This window comes from Poeciliopsis prolifica, unplaced genomic scaffold (genome assembly GCF_027474105.1).
Source record: "Poeciliopsis prolifica strain line A6 unplaced genomic scaffold, Auburn_PproV2 SCAFFOLD013, whole genome shotgun sequence".
Lineage (NCBI taxonomy): Eukaryota > Metazoa > Chordata > Actinopteri > Cyprinodontiformes > Poeciliidae > Poeciliopsis > Poeciliopsis prolifica.
The window spans coordinates 627,659-647,970 of NW_026562388.1; the positions used below are offsets into that span (position 1 = coordinate 627,659).

Here is a 20,312-nt window from a genome sequence, read left to right on the forward strand (position 1 = left end):
GAATATTTCATTTTTCTGCTAGTATTTTTACTAACTGCAAGTCAATTTACTGTACAGCATCATCAATGTCAATATCTGTTTGGGGCTCGTTTGTTTTCGTTTTTTGTATCTTTGCATCATGGGGATGGCCTGTCTGTGACTTTAAGTAACATGTATCTGCTCTCTCAGCTCTTCCTTTGCTTTCTGGGTCACCAATTACCAAATTAAATGCAAATTTTGATTTAATCAGAAAGACAAATCAACAGTCTTACATTTTTCCCCCAATAGCCCAAACAAGAGCATCTACGACTGTGCTGTTGGTTCAAGAGTAGTTTATCTCCACAAGTGCAAAAGTTGTCCAGTTACGCACTTTTTCTTCCACTTAACTTTCCATTTTTATGCGTGAACATAGCACTTTATGAAAAGCATTGACCCTTTATCAAGTATCCACCTGGTGCAGGGGGAGAGTCAATGATGATCTGCTGAGCCGTCATTGACTTTGTAGTAATAATTGTAAGATTTCTGTCTTATTATTCTTCAGCAATGTTCAAATATATCGCTTTAGAGGTGAATTATAAAAGAAGTCTCACTTTTTTAAATTGAATGACTAAAATAAACAAAGCACTCCCTTATACTCTGAACACATTAGGAAATCTGTGCAGCATTAGGTAAAGAACAGACAGCAGCTCAATAGTAAGATACATGTACCTGTTTATTAGATGTGAGGAACATTGGTACCAAAAAGGCACAGAGCAGATCCATTATTACAAATTATCTTTTTTAACAGTAGGGTGACAAAAAAACAAACAAACAAACAAAAAAAACTCTTCTTTTCCTGCAGGAAGATCCTTTCACAGAAAGGATTATGGGACACACAGACTCTTACAAAGCGTAAGTAGGACCATTTACTAAAGCCGGAGAAGTAAATCACAACGAAATGACGAAACCTCTCAATGGCAGGTTTATGCCTGCATGGCTGTGTACCTAAACATTTAAATTCGATGAAATAAAAAAAAAGAAAAGGTCTTGCTGCTGATCAAAAAATGACTTTGACACCTTCGATTAATGAACCGCTGTTGTAAAATCACAGGAAGAAACAGAGGAATTCATTTCAATTTCAAAGCATTATCAATTTAAAGAAAGTATTTTTTTCTAGAGACTCTAATACTGGTAAAGCTGGAATAAGGTGGATATTATGTTACTAATTAAATTTGGCAAATGTGAGGATTTATTGATGACACTTAAGGCAACCACGTTGATCTTAGACATCAGCCAACCAAAACAGAATCTTAAAAGTTATAAAGAGGTGATATATGTGTAACAGTTATTATTGAAGAAATAAATTCATGACGCACATCAGAAGTTCGAGAGCACTTCAGACTGAGAGCTAAATGTGTTTGTTAGCATTTCTTAGCATACAGGCTAAAAATAACCTGAACATCCAACCTGACAAAATGAGCACATTCACTCAGTTGTATTTAGAATATAAAAGTTTTTAGATTTAAGACAAGTGAACCGATGAAACCATTGAAGATAAAACATGCGAGCGAAGCCTCGTGAACGCACTTGGTCCTGTCAGTTCCTGAGCATATTTTTATGCTAACGTGGGATTAATGGGCGGAGCCTGTGACAGCTTCAGCTCTTCTCTGGAGAACTTTAAATGACCTGTCTAATGTTGCCAAAAGTCTGCGTTGACGACGAAAACATAGAAACAGGCTTGTGACGCAAAACTGAAGTTTTGAAAATATGCAGAGAAGGAAAAACAGCCACAAGGAGCAGCAAAGAGCTGAGAGGAAGACGTTAGTGTTTCCTGCTGTGAATGCCAGGGTTCAAAGGTCAGCGTGGTCCACGCATGGGTCAGATGGAGGTTCTGAATGTTTCTATTGCGTTGTTACAATGGTTAAACTCCTTTTATGGCAATGTCAGGAAGAATTGGCTGTTCGAAGCACTCAATTAACAGAATGCTGCCCCTCCCCCACTTATTGCTGTGCATTGTTGGTCAACTTGCTTAATGAAAGCTGCAACATGTGTCCCTTACTTCCAAGAAAGTTAAAATTGACAATTGGAAATAAATACCCAGATCATAATCTTCAGCTTCTAACACTGTTATAAAACTACGGAAGACAAAAAAGACCAACATTTTGTTCAACTTAAAGTTTCAGTGACTGTTGTTCTGTATATTTGCTTAAAGGAACAGTTTGAATGTTTTTTTAAAGTGAAGTTCTCTCTCACGGTTAGAAGGGGCTTAAATCTTTTCTGCAGAACAGGAAGTGAGAATTCGTCCTCTTCTGTTCGATGTGTCGGCCATATTTGGCATCCAATATGGCCAACACATACATAGACCATACTGAAAGTCATAAATTGAAAACCAGCCTCATGTAATATATGAAATTAACAGTAGCACTGAGTGCTGTGAAACCACAATTTGTGAGCATATTAAATTAAAAAAGAGAGAAATACAGTTATTGGTGTGTATTGTTAAGAAAAGTTAGCACTAAAAAAGCCCACAAATCCACGCTGACTTCTGAAACTAATGGATCGCAGGGTTGTGATAAATCCACGTCTGCTGGTCCGAGAGGCTGAAGCTAGCGGCTACTTCAACGCTAGCTTGAGTGTCGTCTGCATAGCTGTGCATGACCATGTTTCCAGAAGAAAGGACACAAAGTTTAAAAAGCACTAAAGCTAACTTCGACTGGCTAGAAATAACTCCAGTAAAAAAAACACCAACAGTGGTTATGAAGATTGGAACCATTCTCAGGTTGTAATGGCTGCTTGTTATCTAAAGAAACAGGTTATTATTTACACAGGAAACGGAGGCTGGGATGCAGTGCGTCAACAATAATCTTCCTCTGTGAAACATGTACAAAGAACAGAACATAAGGTGTTCATGGTCTGAGTAACTGAGTGATAAAAAGCAAAGTGGTATAAATATGAATAAAATAATGTCACTGAGTTACTCTGGCTGGAAGTTGCTTTACACGTTTCTCTGTCCGTTTACGTTTCACACAGGAACATTACAGGTGATGCACCATCTTCAACCTAAATTTCCTGAGTAAATGACCAACCGATGTAAACATGACGGCAACATAAAGGCTCGTAAAATAGAGTTTGCATAAAAATTTTGGGGGGCTAGAGTTTTATAAAGAAATCCACTTTGGTCTTGCGGCTAGCAGTTAGCATGATCCAGACTTGTATGAAATGAAGATGCCAAGGTAAGATACTAAGTCCCTTTATCTGCTCATCAAAACAGCATTAAAAGCATGTTGCAAAGAACAGTTAAAACTTCAAAAATCTCTATATTTTGGCACAGATGTTGCTTTTCTGTTCAAATATAAGATGTTTATGTTTAAAATATAAGTGTAAGCAAAGTTAAACATTGGTTTCTAATCTTACCATGCAAACCTCTCACCAACCCATGCCTGGTTATGATGCTGTGGTTTTGTTCGTCTTGCTCAAGTATTGCCTCTCAGAAATGTTGCCTCATATAACAACGCAAACCAGCATTGATTGTTCTGTCTTCTATTTCAAACAAATCCCTTTTTTTCGTGCAACTTTTCAAGACTCAAATTGCGTTCTGTCACATTTAAAACTAAGAAACTATTAAACCGAAGACTAACCTGCAACGTTGTTGCAGGGTCTTCTGGTCCCTAACAGAGCTCCATGTTCATCCACGCCGTCTGCAGTGTGTCAACATGTCGGCTGTAACACCGGACCGCCTGCCTCGCCGCGTCCTCAGGCCGTCTGGACTCTTACTGGGAGACTGAAACGACTAAACCGGATGGAACCAGTTAGTCTGGTTAGAAGCGCCACATCCTTAACACTGCCGCCGAGATTTATTCGTAATACTGAATGACAGCAGGATAATGTCTAAACATAAAGTGTATTTTTTTGAGTATAAAAATACATCTAAAAAAATGTTTTTGTTTCTTTTTTGGTTGGAGGAGGATGTGAAATAAAAACAACCTCACAAAACAGATTCCATTAAAAAACAAAAACAAACAAAAAAAGATGATAAAATCAGCTCTGATAGAAGGCAAGATGTGTAAATAAGAAAAAAAAAACGACATAAAGCATCAACATGCATGGGTTGTTTTGGCTGACAGCTCCACTTTTGACTCCAGATCTTACAGAATCATATTTTGGCCACAAAACATGCATGCTGGAACATGTAGGAGCTCTCAGGCTCACCCCTGCCTGGAAACTCGGCTAAACATCACAGGACTAATAGAGAAACTTCGTGAAACCATCTAAAAAGCTACAGAGCGAGCTCCAGTCACTGACTTAAATGGGAATGAGAGGCTTAAGAGATTGCAGAACCTTCAATCTTCATGGCTTGAACGTTTGGAGAGGGCTGTGATTGTCAAGGCGAGTGTTCGACACCTGCATAGTGTTGCCAAGGCACGGCGGTGGTGTGTTCATATCGGCTTAGTTTATGTGAAGAAGAAGAAGATGATCGTAGCTCCGGTTCGTCACGCCGGAGGAACGGTGGACGTAGAATTAGGCGTTCTAGTTTAACTCCACTTTTTGTTTTTGGCTTCCAGCCCAGAAGACGTCCATCTCTTTATTTACAAACAGCCCTGCTTGTCTGTTTTCACCTCCAGTCTTTGCATGGCTTCAAAAATCGGCTGAAACATAATCATAAAGAAAGAAGGATCCCTTTTGTTATCTTTGAGCAAAAAAAAACTCCGTTCAGCCATTTACTCGGTCAACATGTCTCTCTTCACCCAGAATCCTCTTGGCCTGCAGGTCGATCTCAGGAAGCGGACGAGCTTTCTCATCGCTGGTTTGCTAACCGTTAGCAAACACGCCGCCGTCGTCCGCTACCGTCACACCACAAACTCGGGCACCTCGTCGTTGGTCAGGTCCAGGGAGAAATACTTGTTCGTTCGCTTGATGGGGAAGGGCTGCGGCTCGCTGAGCGCGCCGCCACGCTGCTCCGACAGGCCCTGGTGCCCCTCGCCGTCGTTCAGCTCCTGGCCGCAGCCGAACGTGTAGCTGTGGGCGGTGTCCTGGCAAAGCTCCGCCCACTGCTGGCAGTCCTTCTGGTAGAGCCGGATGTCGTCCAGCGATTGGCTGTGGCGGTCCGTGGAGGACTGAGGCTTCCGGCTCGTGGTCGTCTGTGAATGTGAAAAGGAACAATGTTGCCATTAGTTTTACGAAGCGGCGCCTTTTGGTTTCCTCGTCAATCATATGAGGTTGAAACCTGTTTCGAGCAATAAAAGCTGGACTTGAATAGATGTTGTCCTTGTAAATACAACGTATTTTAATAAAATTTAAATTTGTCTGAAATCTTTCTTCCCCAATTGGAAATAAAGTGCTTCCATCTGCATCCATCTTCCTTACGCTGCAAAACTGCCCCATGCTGCTGTCAGATCAATCAGATCTTCAGACTAAGTCGTCCTTGTGGTACTGTTGCATGTTTGTGCTAAATTATGTGGCTTTCAAAGGGAGGGGGAAACAAAAGAGCCACACTGGCTGAACGTTTACCTCTGGAAGGGCGGAACCGACTGTGTTAAATTAGGCTGGACCGTATAACGGGGCTGAAAATAACTTCAAAACACTTTGGAGGTTTGTCGTCGTATTTCACCCTGTGTTTGCTTCGTCTCGGCGGTGGTGCTGCATGTTGATGAAATGAGTCGGGTGTTACCTGAGGCAGCGACTCGATGCTCTGTCCTCTCATCTTGACGACGGTCTCCGAGGAGCTGGAGGTGGAGGAGCTGATGTCTTTCACTATCAGACCTGAAAAGAAGCCAAAACGCAAACGTTTGAGGGCAAATCACAGAAACGTGGACGGCGTGTGTCGTTCCCTGGACTTCTGTACCTGAATATCCATTGGTCTGGTCTGGTGACATCGTCAGCATGTCCTCGGTGATGTGGATGCACAGCTCCTGATCCAGAGCCATCTCGTGAAGCTCCTCGTAGTCTTTGGGGTCGTCCACCAGCATCTCTATCTCTGCTGGGCACAAAAACAACGTCATCCTTACACTCAGCATGAACCGGAGTGTCGTCTGCATAGCTGTGCATGACCATATTTCCAGAAGAACGGACACAAAGTTTAAAAAGCACTGGACCTTAAAGTCTAACCTTGTGAAACAAAACATCTCACTGCACATCTCTGTGAGCTGAACTAAACACACGTCAGCCTAAATACAGAACACAAACCATCCACTCTTACCGTCGTCGTCCAGGATGCGCTCTTTGCCGCTGCTCTCGATGCCGGAGGTGTGGGAGCTGCCGTGGCTGGTGGTGGAGGAGCTGCAGGTGCGCAGGGGCCGGTGAGGGGCCTTACCCGGGGCCCTGAAGCTGTCCGTCTCGATGCCGGACGTGTGCGAGCTGCCGTGGCTGGTGGTGGAGTGGCGAGAGAGGCGCTTGTGGTGGGACACGCTGCCGGCGCTGCTGCCGCTGGCGCGGGAACGCTGGTCCAGCTGCTCCATGTCCAGCTCCAGGGCGTCGCTGATGTACGACTCCCGGTACTGCTTCTTCTCTGGAATTAGAAGACTTTACTGTTTAACACGTTGACAATTCACAATCTTTTTTATTTTTTGCAGGAAATTGAAGAAGCACTGGAACAAAATGCAACGCTAAGTTAAAAAAAACATATATATAAATATATATTTATAACCCTTGAATCTTTGCACACATTAAAACAGAACAATTACATTAAGGATCTGACTAAGTTATTTTACTTATTGGTTCATCTCTTAGACGATTAATGATAATTATTTTGACAATTAATTGAATAACGTAATTGACACATTTAAGCCTTTTTTACATAATATTGTCACATTCCGAAAATAATGACATAAGTCAATTATTTTTTGCCAAAAAAGATTTTTTTAACAAAAAGATAAATAAAATAAGAAAAATTACCACTTCATTCTTTCCAACTCACTTTTGGCAATCACTAAACCCTATTGCATAAAAAGGCTTCAATGAAAAATCTCCAGCTTGTGCCAATTATTTTATCCGATTATATCAATCCAATTAATAATTAGGTAACAAAAGTTGCTTAATACGATGTTTTTATTTGGGGATTTTTTTTTGTTTTTGTTTTTTTTTGCAGAATTTGAACCAAGTGAATGTTAAACTGTCACTTCAAAAGTTTTGGATAGAAAATATTTACAGATAAAGATGTTTATTTAAGCTCAAGTGCAAAATTTTTTTTGGTTTGCTTTTGTCTAAATTGCGGCTCATACAGTGCTGTCATTTCACCAAATGGCCTTTTTAAAGTCTATATTCCAGTCAACGATTATTTGATCACTAAATTAGTTGATGATTATTTCAATGATCGATTAATCGCGATTAATCAGATTAAATGACATATTTCAAGACTTTTAAAAGTGTTTGTTGAACATTCAAAGGGAGGCTGGTCAGAGATTAATGTGGGGACAGAAGAAGCAAAGAAAACTGATGTTTACAAACATCCTCTATCCATTGCAGTATTGTTTCCACGGTGAATGAATAAAATAAATAAACTATGAACAACCCTGATCATCCTCTTCATGGACGAACAGAGCGTCTTCAGTCAGAGGCTTCTTCAAATTTGTTGTAATACAGACCTCTGCAGGAGATCTTTTCTGCCTACAGCTGTAATAACCATTTAATTAAACAACTAAATCATTTAAAATGTTTTGGGACTAATAAAGTATTTTGAATTGAACATAAGTATGAATTTAATATAAATGCACACCACACTTGCAAAACCATGCCTCGTTTTCCTTCCACTTCACAATTATGCAGCACTTTTGGACCCTAACGGACCGGACTGCGCGCCGCGGCTCAAGGGGTGTGAACACTTTAGCGGAGCGGCGTGCGTAAACGAAATCACCTTCGCTTTCCTCCAGCCGACGGACCTGCTTGAGGACGGGCTGCAGGTTCATGTAGAGCCGGTGGCTGTTGCTGAGCAGCTGCAGCAGGTGGCGGGAGCGCAGCGGGCAGCCCGTGTAGTAGATGAGCTTCCGGGCCGAGGGCAGACCGTCGGGGAGGATCTCAAACTTTTTCCCCTGAGGGAATACGGAGAGGGAAAATAAAACATTTTAAAAGTGGCAGAGAGGCTGGAGGGTTTAGGGTCAAGCAGCCAAACCCTCCTTGTTGCCAAACAGCAAGCAGGAGTCAGTTCATGTTTTCTCATGCAGAATTCTGATGATTTTCCACAGAGAGGACTTGTTGGCTGGATACATGGAGAAATTAAATCAGTTCATGTTTTCCTTCCCTTCCCCCCCAGATTTTGTCTTTAAATGTGACTAAAAACATCTGTTTGTGTGTCTGTTCTTTGTACACACCCGAATACTTTTCTTCTCATTTGAACTAAGTTCTGACTGCAGGGCTGAGCTTAAGCTTTGTTTATTTCAATGTTGTTTCTTTAATGTGTAAAATATAAGCCAACTTTCATTACTATTACACAAAGACGTTGGGAATAATAAATCGTCAATACGTTGAAACAGTCCAAGCAAATTGTCTTAATGTAAATCACCTTCCTGCTCAAATTAAATGCCAAAACACAAAATATGATAAGAAAAATTTCCAAAAAAGGTTCCCACTAAGTTTTCTGGTATTTAGCGAAATGAAATAATTTTGGTAATTCTAACTAGCTTAAAATAAGACAAGCGTATTCTGATTTAACTTCAGATAGTGACGAAAAAATTTATCTGTCTTTTTAGTAGGTGTATGAAAATATCTGGTTCCAATTCTAAGTTATGTTTTCCATATTTAGGCATTTAACAAAACATTTGATTACACTTTATTACATAGTGGTGCAGTTTGAATATCAAGGACTTTCAAAGACTTTTTACAGAAATCAAGCACTTTCCATACCTTGAAAACGCCCAATTGAAATCCAGGAACGTTTAAATGAAATAGACATTAAGAGTTTTTTTAAGAGACTTGATTAAGGTTGAAGTAGTATCTTCCTAGATATTCCAGCAGCATCACAAGCCTTTTCTGACACTCTTGTGAAACATCAGGATCAAATTAATGCAAGATGCAAAAATAACAAAATCTGCCCGTCTAAAACACGCCCTGCCTTCCAGGAATGTTTTAGACCAAAGACAATCTCAAGTCAAGAGCCCCAAATCCTTCCTAACATCTGGTGTTTATTGAATTCCCCGTCTGTCTCTTCGCGCCCCGCTCGCTCGCTCGCCCTCAGACTCGCCCACCGGTGGATGCCGCGACCCATGGGTTGGGTGAAGCTGGAAGCCTTTTGCAATTCTGAAGAAGGGCGGGAGAAACCGTTCGGGTCCAGGCAACCAAACCGGAGCCCCGCCACGACTCGCTGTCAGGACGCTCCCCGCGGGAAAATCCCCCAAAAAACGAGGGAAAACAGGACGTCTATCACGGCAAACCCCAAAACAAAATGATGAATCCAGACGTTTAAATTATATTTTAAAAATCCAGATACCTTTCAGGCTCTTGTCTGTGTCCGGATGGAGAAAAACGACGAGCTGGCAGAAAAAAAAACGTCGGCTATATTGAGAGCTTCTTTGGCTCACTTAGAGCGAAGCGGCTGCTGGGCTCAGCTGAACGACGCGCTGAGTCAGAGCAAAGACGAGGAGATTCAACAAGGTTCCCTTTAATGGCCGCAGGGTTAATAATAAAGTCGATGAAGCATGAGGCGTGTTTATCAAAAGGGAAAAATTGTTTTGCTGATTACTAAAAATCCACGTGAAGTGTTTGTGCGTCAGTGTGCTTGAGTGAGGAAAGTCTTTCAAAATCCCTGATTGGTTCCAGAGAAGTTGGAGGAAAAAAACGAGGCCTTGCATAAAGGTTTCCTGAGCAAGAGCTCGCTTTCTGCACGCATCCACCCCGAAACCCAGGAGGATTTTTAATAGACGCTGCGGCTGCTTCGGGAACTCAGGAAGAAGATCCTTTCTGAGGAAAACGTGGCGCCGCCGCCATTCGACTCACCACAAAAACGAGTTTGCCCACGTTGGTCCAGGGGAAGTCGTACAGAAGCTGCCTGACCGAGCCGACGTTCTGCAACACAGAGAAGGGGAGTGAGGATCAAACAAAGAAACAAGGCCAACGCTGCTGCAACCTGACAAACGTCCTACTTCTACAGAGACATGCTGCGTCGCTAAAGTATCTGTGCTTTGAAACGTTACAGCCACCAACTTTACTGCTCTCCACTGAAAACAAAGAGAACGGGCAATCTAACTTAAAAATATTGCTTTGATTGATCACATTAAATTCATCCAACTTCATTAATGAAGTTAATTAATCTGTGAAGAAGTTAAACATAAAAAAAGTGACTTTGACAAACTTTATTGAGTTATGAACATTATTAACATAAATTTGTTTTTAAAGTTGCAGCGCCCTTCTCTTTTCTTGTCAGTGGTGAATAATTGGAACGTGGAAGAAAAATAATACCTGTTTTTAAACTTTTAGCCAATAAAACACCTGAAAAGTGTGGAGTGCATTGATAATTCTGTCCTGTGAGTTATTACTTGGTAGAAAAACCTTTTTCTGCAGCGGCAACAACGAATTGCTTGATGATATACTAAATACTGCTAAAAAGACATGTGGAAATGTCTTCGGTCTCGCAAAAGTACTCAGTTTTTTTGTTTGTTTGAACTTTTCAGCACTCTGTCACACCCAAAAAATCCAAAATCTTTTCAAGTTTCAAGTGTAAAAATGCTAGCACACTTGAAATAAGACAAAACTAAGTCATAAGTAACTTTTCAGGGAGAAAAAGTATTATTTCCTGTATTATTTAATTTATAACACGGGAAAACATCTTGTAATAAGTGAAAGGATCTGCCAGTTGAACTAGTAGCTTTTCATCAATATTTTGAAATTATTAACTTGAAACACGCTCTTATTTCATCCTGAAGTTACTTTAATCTTCTTTCAAGTGTACTAACATTCTTGCATTGAAAACTTTACAAAAATACTTAAGATCTTGGGGTTTTGCAGTGTAGACAAAATGTGGAAGAGTTAAAAAAAACAAACTATGAATACTTTTGTGAGACCAAAGACATTCTCACATATCATGCTTGCAGAGAATGATACTAAATTGTTTTGAGACCCTAAAATCTGCACAATTCAGCCTCTTATTGGCAGGGAAGAGTCTTTACCTGAAATATCTGGATTCCTCGTAAGGTCAGACCCAGTGTGAGAGACGCCTCAACTTCCTTCTTATCCTGTTGTCAGGGAGGAAAACAGATGAGGAGAGAATTAAACAGAACATGAAATCCGGTGAGCTGCCGGAGCTTTTCTCACCTTGTACAGCCTGTAGTAGTGCACCGTGACGTCATCGAGCTGAGCGCACTCCTTTATGTACTTGAGATGCGCCTCTGAGGCGGTGAGTGCAAACTGGTCCTTGTGCATGTTGGGGATGTGCCTCAGGATGTACTCCCGGCCACGCTTGGCTATCACCTGAGCAGGAGGAGAGACAGAGGGAGCCGTCAGGCTGCAGAGAGCGAAGGCGACGTAGGTGCCGAAGCTGCCTGGCGCTGGGCGAACAGACGCCAGAGAGGGCAGCTTGAGCGCTGGCCGGAAACGTTGACCGGAAGTGCGGCCGCTGAGCCTCTGGCTGATCCAGTAACTAAGTCATCTCCGTATGCGGCGGCTTAATCTGGGTGAGATTTGCTTTGGGGAAAGCGTATGTTGTTGACATTCCAACAATTTCCTGTAGGCACCGGGTTCTGCTGCGATAAAGAGGCAGGGGGGCTAATCACAGGAAGAGGAGAGCAATCAGACGGGTGTGGCCTTCAGAGGGCCGAAGTTACCAGAATAGTCATCTTAAGGAACTCTGTGTGCCACTTTCAGGGTCAAAAATAAACTAGAACTCCCAGTTTTCATCGAGCCGCATGCTAAAACAAAGGTAATAGTGTAGAGTTTTATCAGTTTTTTCCAGGACTGTCCACTCTCGGGGTCAGAACACTAAAGGTGTAAAAACGTGTGTGTGACTTAGTCTCATTATAAATACAACTGATTTGTGATGGCCGCAAACTTTCTTAGAGAAAATTACTGAACAAAAAGCACCCTAGGGTCAGTGGTGACCCCAAGGCGATTTGATGAAAAGTTCATTTATTTTTTTTGTAAAAAGGTTTCTGCAGGCAGGGCCACGATGGAGTGATTTAGATGTAAGCATAGCTATGTGTCAGAATGGCCCGGTCACAGTTCAGACTTAAATACAAGCGAATCTGTGTTCAAGCTCACATCTAATCTGACTGAGTTTGAGCTCTCTTGCAAAGACGAAGAAGAAAAAAAATTGTCTGTAGGTGTGCAAAATAGGTGGAAAAATTATCGAAAAGACTTGAGGCTGTAAACTTCAGTGAATGTCGTTCTACAAAGTAACCAACTCAGAAAATCTGCAGTTCCCCTCCAGCTTTCCCATCGTGCACTACTTTTTATCTATCATAATAAATACAATCAACATACACCAGGATTTGGGAACAAAATCTGAAAGGTGTTGTGAAATATCTAAATAGAAGAACATGCTGCATTTCCTAAATTCTTATTTAAATTCAAGAAGTGTGATGTGAACAGAAGACCATCTACTTGCTGTTTGTGAGTCCCACTCACCCATTGGGGGAAGTAGGCCTCGGGTTCAAAGTACTTCCCAAAGTGCTTGTTGCGTTTGAAATTCCCGAGGTCGGCCTGGAGAGCGAAGGCTGCCAGGAGGAAGTAGGCCTCCTCTCTTTGGATGCACTGTGAGAGCAGCACCTGTTTCCTCAGGTGCCAGTAGTAGTAGTACCTGGCTACCCGGTCGCTGCACGACACAGAGCGCGGCACGGTCAGCTCAAGTTTCTGACGTTGATGTGAGTGTTGGCGAATTAGGAAAACGAGGCTCACGAATCTTTACTGACCTGATTAATCTCCCGTTCTCCACATAATACTGAGCTCTGAAGTGAATGATCATCGGAGGCCCAAACTGGTCAATACCCTGGAAACACAAATGAAGAAACACATCAATCACTGCAGCAAAGGAGAAAGGCTGAAAGTGCAACAAAATATTGGTTCTAAATATTTTTTTTAGAACCAGGAAGAATATTTTGGTTCTATAATATTTTGGTTCTTTTATAGAACTACAGTTCAACAAACTACAGAACTGTAGTACGTTTGCATGGAAAGTCCGGATAATGTTTTGAATGCGTAATCTGATACGGACCAAAAAAGAAATGTAACAAATATTGCAACTTAAGTAGCTAAGACACTGATTCTGATAGTCCGGTATTCGTGGACTGGACTAAAAACATCCTTGAAGATCCTTCATTTTTGTAATGTTTACTGTAATTTTCTGACCAGTTAAATCCTTCAATACCAGGCATGGTTTAAAAAAAAAACCCTCAGCGACAACAGAGCCGAGTCGCCACATGAGTTCATTACTTCCATTTTATGGGGTTATGTAATGCAGTTAAACGTCGTAAACAAGAGAGAGCATCAGATCTTTGTGCTGGTATTTACTAACACCTCAAAACCCAAACAAACTGAGCTAAATGTTCAATAAAGTTTTTTTTTTCTCACCTTGCTGGCTTCTCTCTTCCACTCTTTGGGGCAGTACTTGGACAGCTTCTGGTCCAACTCCATGTAGATGTGTTCATTATCTGTGGGTCAGGAAAGCAGGCTTCACTCTCTCATTCAGCACAAGCAGATGTTGGAGAAACTTTCACTAATCTACCAGAAAAAGACGCAGACAAATAAAAAAAAAACCTTGAAATGGAAAAAGTTAGGTACAACACACGTTTTTTTTTGTTTTCACTCTCATTTCGTGGGAGATGCCAAAAGCATTTAATGACCGGGTCCACCCAGTTGTTAAACTTTGCTACAAAAAGCGAGTATTTTTGAAGAAATACTCGCTTTTCCTCTTTCCTGTTGCCGAGAGACACAACCTAAATACAGAGAAAATGGGAAACAGAGCTGAAACAAACAACTTACTTACTTTAAATGGATCCTTTTCTATTTAAAAAAAAATCTAAGGACTTTGATTGTTTTAATAAAATATCGCCATTAAGAATAAATATCACAAATCATTCCAGCATTTTTAATTTGAACGTTTTGGCACGCCTGCCATAAAACATAATTTAGATCTGTGCTACAATGTTAAGGAATCAGCAGATTTTACTGCCACGCAAGTTCAAACTTTGTCCCACCCGTTCAAAAATACAAGAGGAAAAAAAAACTTATTTTCATACAGCAATATTGGGTGTAAGGTTTATTCATCAATCAGACAGATGTCTGAACTCCGGTCCTGAGAACGCCCTGTCTCCAGGAGGACGCCCCCGTCTCCAGGAGGACGCCCCGTCTCCAGGAGGACGCCCCCGTCTCCAGGAGGACGCCCCCGTCTCCAGGAGGACGCCCCCGTCTCCAGGAGGACAGCGGGTGACAGACGGGGAGTGGGTGGCCTCTCTGTTTGCCTCTGGGATTTCATGCTGCTCAGACAAGCACTCCAAGAATGTCCCTCAAACAGAGCCATTGGCTCCCGCTCAGCTGACCAGCTGTGCCGCCATCAGCTCATCAGGAGCCACGCTGGGTGAAAAATACAGCTTTTCCCTCCCATGACTCTCGCTCCCCCGACTTGTCGCTGCCCGCAACTGTCACCAGCTGCCTCCTCGCCGCGGTGCAGACTCAGTGACTCATTCCGTCAACCGGTCGCTGTCAAAAACAACTGCAGCTCGGCGGGAGGCGGCCGTGATAAGGTGGCTGCGTTGCTAGGCTGCAGCATGACAGGTAAGGTGTGGGAAAAGTGTGTTTGGGGCAGATTTGTGCTTTTCTGTCAAGTTACCGAAAAAGTTACAACCTACTTTCTATTATTTTGAGTGTTTGTGACACAGTTTAATAGGAAGCTATCGCTCTGCAGTTCATTCGGGCTGCAAGGCAGCGAGAGAGAGCAAGACTTGTGGAAAGCAGAAAGGAGTTAAAACTTTCACCAATTTTCTTAAACTCGGTTTCTAACTGCTTTCTGTCATGAGATCAGCGAAGCACGGCTGCCGTAAGGAGAAGAGAAGAGAGAGAAGAGGAGACGCCTTACTCTGAATGACGCTGAGCCCAAACAGATGACAGTCCTTCAGCCGGAGGAGATCACAAACCTGGACCAACAGTTCCTGGCACAGAGTCTTCACCTTACAAGGGAAAATCAAGAGATTTCAAGTTTTTCTCAGAAAAACAAGTTACATCAGGGCTCATTATTCTGGTGATTAATTGATTAATCAGCTTTAAAAAAAAACTTGGAACATTCTGATGATTTTTTTTATTTAAAAATAAGTTTATTTTATACACAAACAATTCTATTGATTGAAAAATATTCCTAACATCAACATGTGAAAAGTTCAGCCCTTTCTGTTTGGCTTGGCATCAATAAATAACTTTTGGATTAGACGTTTAATAACTGCATAGAAAAAGGTACTTAATGAAAAAAAATAATTCTTCCATTAAGTACCTATACCCAGGTCGGACGACCGATTTGCAAATCGTCAATAGAATTTGAACCGGGTGAAGCTGAAATTATTCCACACGAGGAGTTCTGGGAAGAACATATTTACAGACAAACACAGACAAAAGAACAGCAAATAGAGTCACTTTGTACCTGGTTGAGACTATTTCAAATACAAATATTTTACCAGCACATTTTAAGAAGAATAAAAACTTTTCTGGGAGAGGCTGTGGTGTCTGGATTATCCATCAATGCACAGAAAGATGCCATAATGGCACACTGGTTCTTCTTCTAAAAAACGGGCCAGTGTAGAGGACAGACCAGAAGGTCTCCAGATAAGAGCAGAAAATATTAACACCTATTGAATATCAACAAGAAAACTTTTTGTATAGTCAATGAAAAAAATAAAAACCTCACTGCTCAGCAACTGGCCTTTTTTAGAGTCTGCATATTCCACTTAACGATTAATCGATTACTAAATTACTTAACAATTATTTCAATAATCAATACATAAGTTATCCGATTAATCACTTCAGCCCTAGTTATATCAAAAAAATAAACACATCTTGTTCTTGACTTCAAGCTATTTTATTCTGTTAATAATCATTCAAAGATCGACACAATCAGGCGGAAAGGTCACAGTAATAAACACCTCCTGTTATATTTTCATATCTGCAAATAAATTATATGTAAAGGGGAAAAAAAGTGTTCACTCACATTGACGATGATATTGAGAGTGTCATCATTGGGCAAAAAGACACAGACACAGCGGCGGTCCTGCATTGTTTTGTTGTTATGGAAGCTCAGTCTGTTCATCTTAGAGTGGCAGGAGGCGGAACAACGCAGGCCTTTCTCTGCCTGCTATCGGGGGTTCTGGGTCCTGTGATGACCCACCTCCACCACCGCTGGCTCTTGCACCACCGCGTCCAGCTTCTTCTGTCCCACTTCAGCTGCAGCCCAGAGGAGGTCCGACTGTGGGCTCGGCAGGCCAAGCAGAGGTGACGGGAGAGGGCATGGGGAACCTGGAACCAGCCGCCCCGCTGGGAAGACGCACAAGACAGGAGTCACTCGAAAACAGGTTTCACCGTTTGAGCAGCAATGGCAGATAACAAATGCACACTGGCAGCATCTGACAGAGCAGAGAGACGGAGAGATGAAAGAGAAAAAAGGAAATAGTTTGTGTTTACGTCTAGAAACATAGGAAAAACATTCTAGAAGAATGTCAGTGACTCCAGGAAAACAAGCGGCTGGTTTGGAGATGGATGATGGGAGAATGGTGCAGAAAACTCCCAGCAAAGCAACTCATAAGTGGGTTTTTAATAAAGCATGTAAGGTTTAATCAAATTAACCAAAATTAATCGGTTACTGAAACTAATTTACGAGTCAATTAATTGTTAATTGGCTTATGAATATATATATATATATAGAGAGAGAGAGAGAGAAAGAGAGAGAGAGAAAGAGAGTCTACCCAGAACTCAAGTGGTGCTGTTTTAGCTTCATCTGATTCAAATTTCTTAAAGAAAAAACTCTACTGCTGTCCAATTATTTAAAAAAATAAACAGATTAGTAGCCACTATTTTTCTCAAACAAGCAAATGTTCTCTAAAGAAATGGTGTTATTACATTTTAGTCAATAAAATCTTTATTTTTGTACTCAAAAAAAGTAACGGAATTATTTGTTTATTTGCTTCTTTTAGTGAATTTCTAATATTGTTTTTTAAAAAATACTCAAGTGGTTAAATGAAAACGCATCAGAAGGTGTAAATTTTTTTATCCAACTAATTAGCGTCAGAATGATCGATCAATTAAATAATCATTAGTTGCACAAATGCAGAAGTATTGCATTAGAAACAGTTGATAATTGACAGTGAAGTTCGAAAAATGTGTCTTTGCTTTACTAGAGGCACAAAACACAGAAAAATGTGAAAATCTAAATCTCCAGGATGTGTGGCACATGCTAGTTCACAGCTTCTACTTTCTGTTTTTAACAGCCAGACGTAACGTCAACATCTGACAAAATTACACTTGGTGTAGCCTGGTTGATTTTGCTCCAAGCCAATAGATGAATCCGTTTTCGAGTCATGTAGTGGTAATGGTATGATAATAATGAGGCAAGTTTGCCAACTCAAAGATCAATAAGCTTTCATTTCGTACAGAACAGACATCTTAAATATTCAAAATAAAAACACGACAATCAAAAAACAGTAAATAATAAAAAGACAATAAAATATCACACACAATCAAAACCTGGAAGAAGTAGATTGCAGACTCTCTGTAAGCAAAAAATAACCCTTCAAGAAATATGCCTCATCATAATGGAAAATATCACACTCAGTTTATTTCATCATGTGATTAATTGCTTATTCCCACAGGCTTAGCTACTTTTTTTTAATTTCTTTTTTTTAACTTATTTTAAAACTCCAACATTCTCCAAAGTACAGAAACAATATTTTGATCATGGTAAATGGGGAGTACAGTCTGTAGGTAAGAATATTTTTCACACTTATACTTTATACTCTAAAGCTTATTTATACTTTTCCAGTTTGCAGTTTCCTGTGCAAACTGGGGTCTGAACCCAGGGTCATCGAACAAGCATTAAACTCAAACTTTCTTTGGTGTTAAACATATTTCAGGTGTAGTGAAAGGCTTAAATCACTTAAATAAAACGACATCTCCATTTAGTGAGACAATAAACTGCAATTTCAATCACTGGAAATCCGGTTGCTCTGAAATAAAATAGAAGGAAACTAAGCTACCGACGTGAGCAACACTATCAACACCTGAACCCTTTTCAATCTGTGTCCTCACTAAAGTGCTGCTATTGGTTCCCAACTGCGACTTCTCCTGCAAAACAACCACTGGGGACAAAGTGTAGACACACCGCAGCTGCACAAACCAGCTGCTCTGGAAGCACAGAGTCAACTCCCAGCCAGAGCTGCACCTGAAGAGGTGTGAGACCTTCACAGGGTGTGAAACGTCTCACGCCAGACAAAAGAATGTCACAGAACAATCAGTTCACATTATCACTTCTTCCTGTTTAAAGCAGCTCGCCTTGAATCCGTGCTATCACTGTAAACAGATAGGACGGATACCAGCGAGGCTCACGTTACAGAGTGAAAAGTTATTAACATTTAAAATGGGGGCAGAGGTCAGCGAGGGTAGGGCTAACTGAGTTAAAATCAGCTCTGTGAGAGTATAGCATAAACTACGGGCATAAAAGGTGGAAGTTACACTTTAAAGCTGAAAAAGGCGCTCAAATTACTGCCTGGACTGATAATAAATAACACCCTGCAGCACTAAAAAGCCATTCAGGCTTTCCTCTATCCACTTCGAACACTGCTTTGTTTCTGCAGAGACAAAGAGCACTGTGGCCAAAGCCAACCATAAATATACATGCTGTAGGCGTGCAGCATCAGTTCTCATTAAAGCCGGTGATTGGATGCACAGCGTGGCAGGCAGGCAGGCAGGCAGGCGAGCAGCCACTGGGTTTGCTGATGGACCGGGATGCTCTGCACTGCTGCTGACCTTGACAAAAACACACGCCTTCTGCTCCGCACACAGCCACAGATGTATCTGCACGGGGCGAAGCTTGAAGGGAACCACAAGGCCAGGCAGACGGGCCAACTTGTTCTCTCTTTAGCAACCATTTGTCAGCTGTTACTGCAGGACAGTTAGTGGGGTTAATTAGGGGCAAGAAGCAATCTAGTCAATCATCCAGAGAGCTGAACCAGAGCTGACAAATAAACCAATAGAAACGAATAAAAATGGTGAAACAGCTTGTGGGTGTTTCATTCCCACACCCTGAATGAAGTTCAGGGTGTGGGAAAATGTGCCGATACCTTCCTTACATTAAATGACCAGTGGAGATTAGGGACGAAACAATTAATCGGATTAGTTGCGATTAAGCTTGATTCATCAATTATTGAAATATTCATCAACTAATCGATCGCTACCTGGAATAAACGGAGTAAAAAAAAAGTTCATTTGCTAAAAAAAATATAAATCTAAACATATTCAGACTTACACTAATTTGCGCTTTTGTATTTAAGGCAATGAAATGTTTATTTTCTTATTTTAAAAAATTATTGAATTATTTGTTCATTTGCATTGCTTACTGCACTTCTAATATTATATAAAAACACTTAAGTGGCTAAATAAAAAATCTGCAGATTGTGCCATTTTTTGTCTGATTAATCATCAGAATATTCAATAGATTAATCGATTAGTAAAATAATCACTCCTTACAGCCATAGTAGAAATAAATTGATTACTGTAAGCAATTCATTTTTCCTATAAAGCGGCAATTTAATTTTTAATTTTTTTTTACAGTCAACATATATTTTGGGATTTTAAACTCAATGAATTGTAAATCTCCCGATTCTGGTCAACATCTTAGTAAATGCAAAGTACCCAAGCATCACTGTGCTAAAAACAACACTCTTCAGTGTGGATGATGTTCATCAGAAAGTTGTATTGGAACATTCTGCATTTGGAAACAATGGCAGGATTCTGAAAACTGAATCTGGACCGGAGAGGTTCAAGATTGTTTTTACCGACTCCAAGTCAAACTTCAAGTCCTTCAGTCTAAGTCCAAATCGGTCATAAAGTCTTTTACACTAAGTCCAGATCAGGTCCCTGGACTCGATATACAGCATCTCTTCTGCCTCCGATACTCTATGAAAGAGACTCTAAGACCACGGGTCAAAGTAACTTAAATTATTTTGTGACCTAATTGTGTCCCGAGTCAAGTGTCACACTTGAATTATCATCTGTGCCCTGGACTTCACAGACACGATAAAAGTGCTGATTTATCACATCAATGTATCATGAAAGGAAAAAAGCTAATAGAGTCAGTGGTAATCCAAAGATAACTGTACATAAACATCACTAATGGGTTTAAAGGGCAGGAGAAGTCAAAAATAGTCAACACATTTAACATTTCTAGTATAATGACTTTAAAA

At 40.9% G+C, this 20,312-nt stretch overlaps 1 protein-coding gene across 1 annotated transcript in view; it reads right to left on the reverse strand.

Annotated features, from left to right (window-relative positions):
- Positions 1–673: 673 nt before the first annotated feature.
- The window catches only part of frmd6 (FERM domain containing 6), a 29,671-nt gene continuing 10,032 nt past the window's right edge, over positions 674–20,312 (reverse strand). The window contains exons 2-14 of the mRNA XM_055037998.1: positions 16,070–16,392; positions 14,951–15,041; positions 13,447–13,526; positions 12,789–12,865; positions 12,505–12,691; positions 11,197–11,352; positions 11,052–11,117; positions 9,883–9,951; positions 7,808–7,982; positions 6,155–6,463; positions 5,801–5,932; positions 5,627–5,718; positions 674–5,096 (exon numbers count right to left, since the gene is read on the reverse strand). Of these exons, the coding sequence (XP_054893973.1) occupies positions 4,806–5,096; positions 5,627–5,718; positions 5,801–5,932; positions 6,155–6,463; positions 7,808–7,982; positions 9,883–9,951; positions 11,052–11,117; positions 11,197–11,352; positions 12,505–12,691; positions 12,789–12,865; positions 13,447–13,526; positions 14,951–15,041; positions 16,070–16,168 (1,824 nt within the window). The 5' untranslated portion in view covers positions 16,169–16,392 and the 3' untranslated portion in view covers positions 674–4,805. The remainder of the gene's footprint in view (positions 5,097–5,626; positions 5,719–5,800; positions 5,933–6,154; positions 6,464–7,807; positions 7,983–9,882; positions 9,952–11,051; positions 11,118–11,196; positions 11,353–12,504; positions 12,692–12,788; positions 12,866–13,446; positions 13,527–14,950; positions 15,042–16,069; positions 16,393–20,312) is intronic.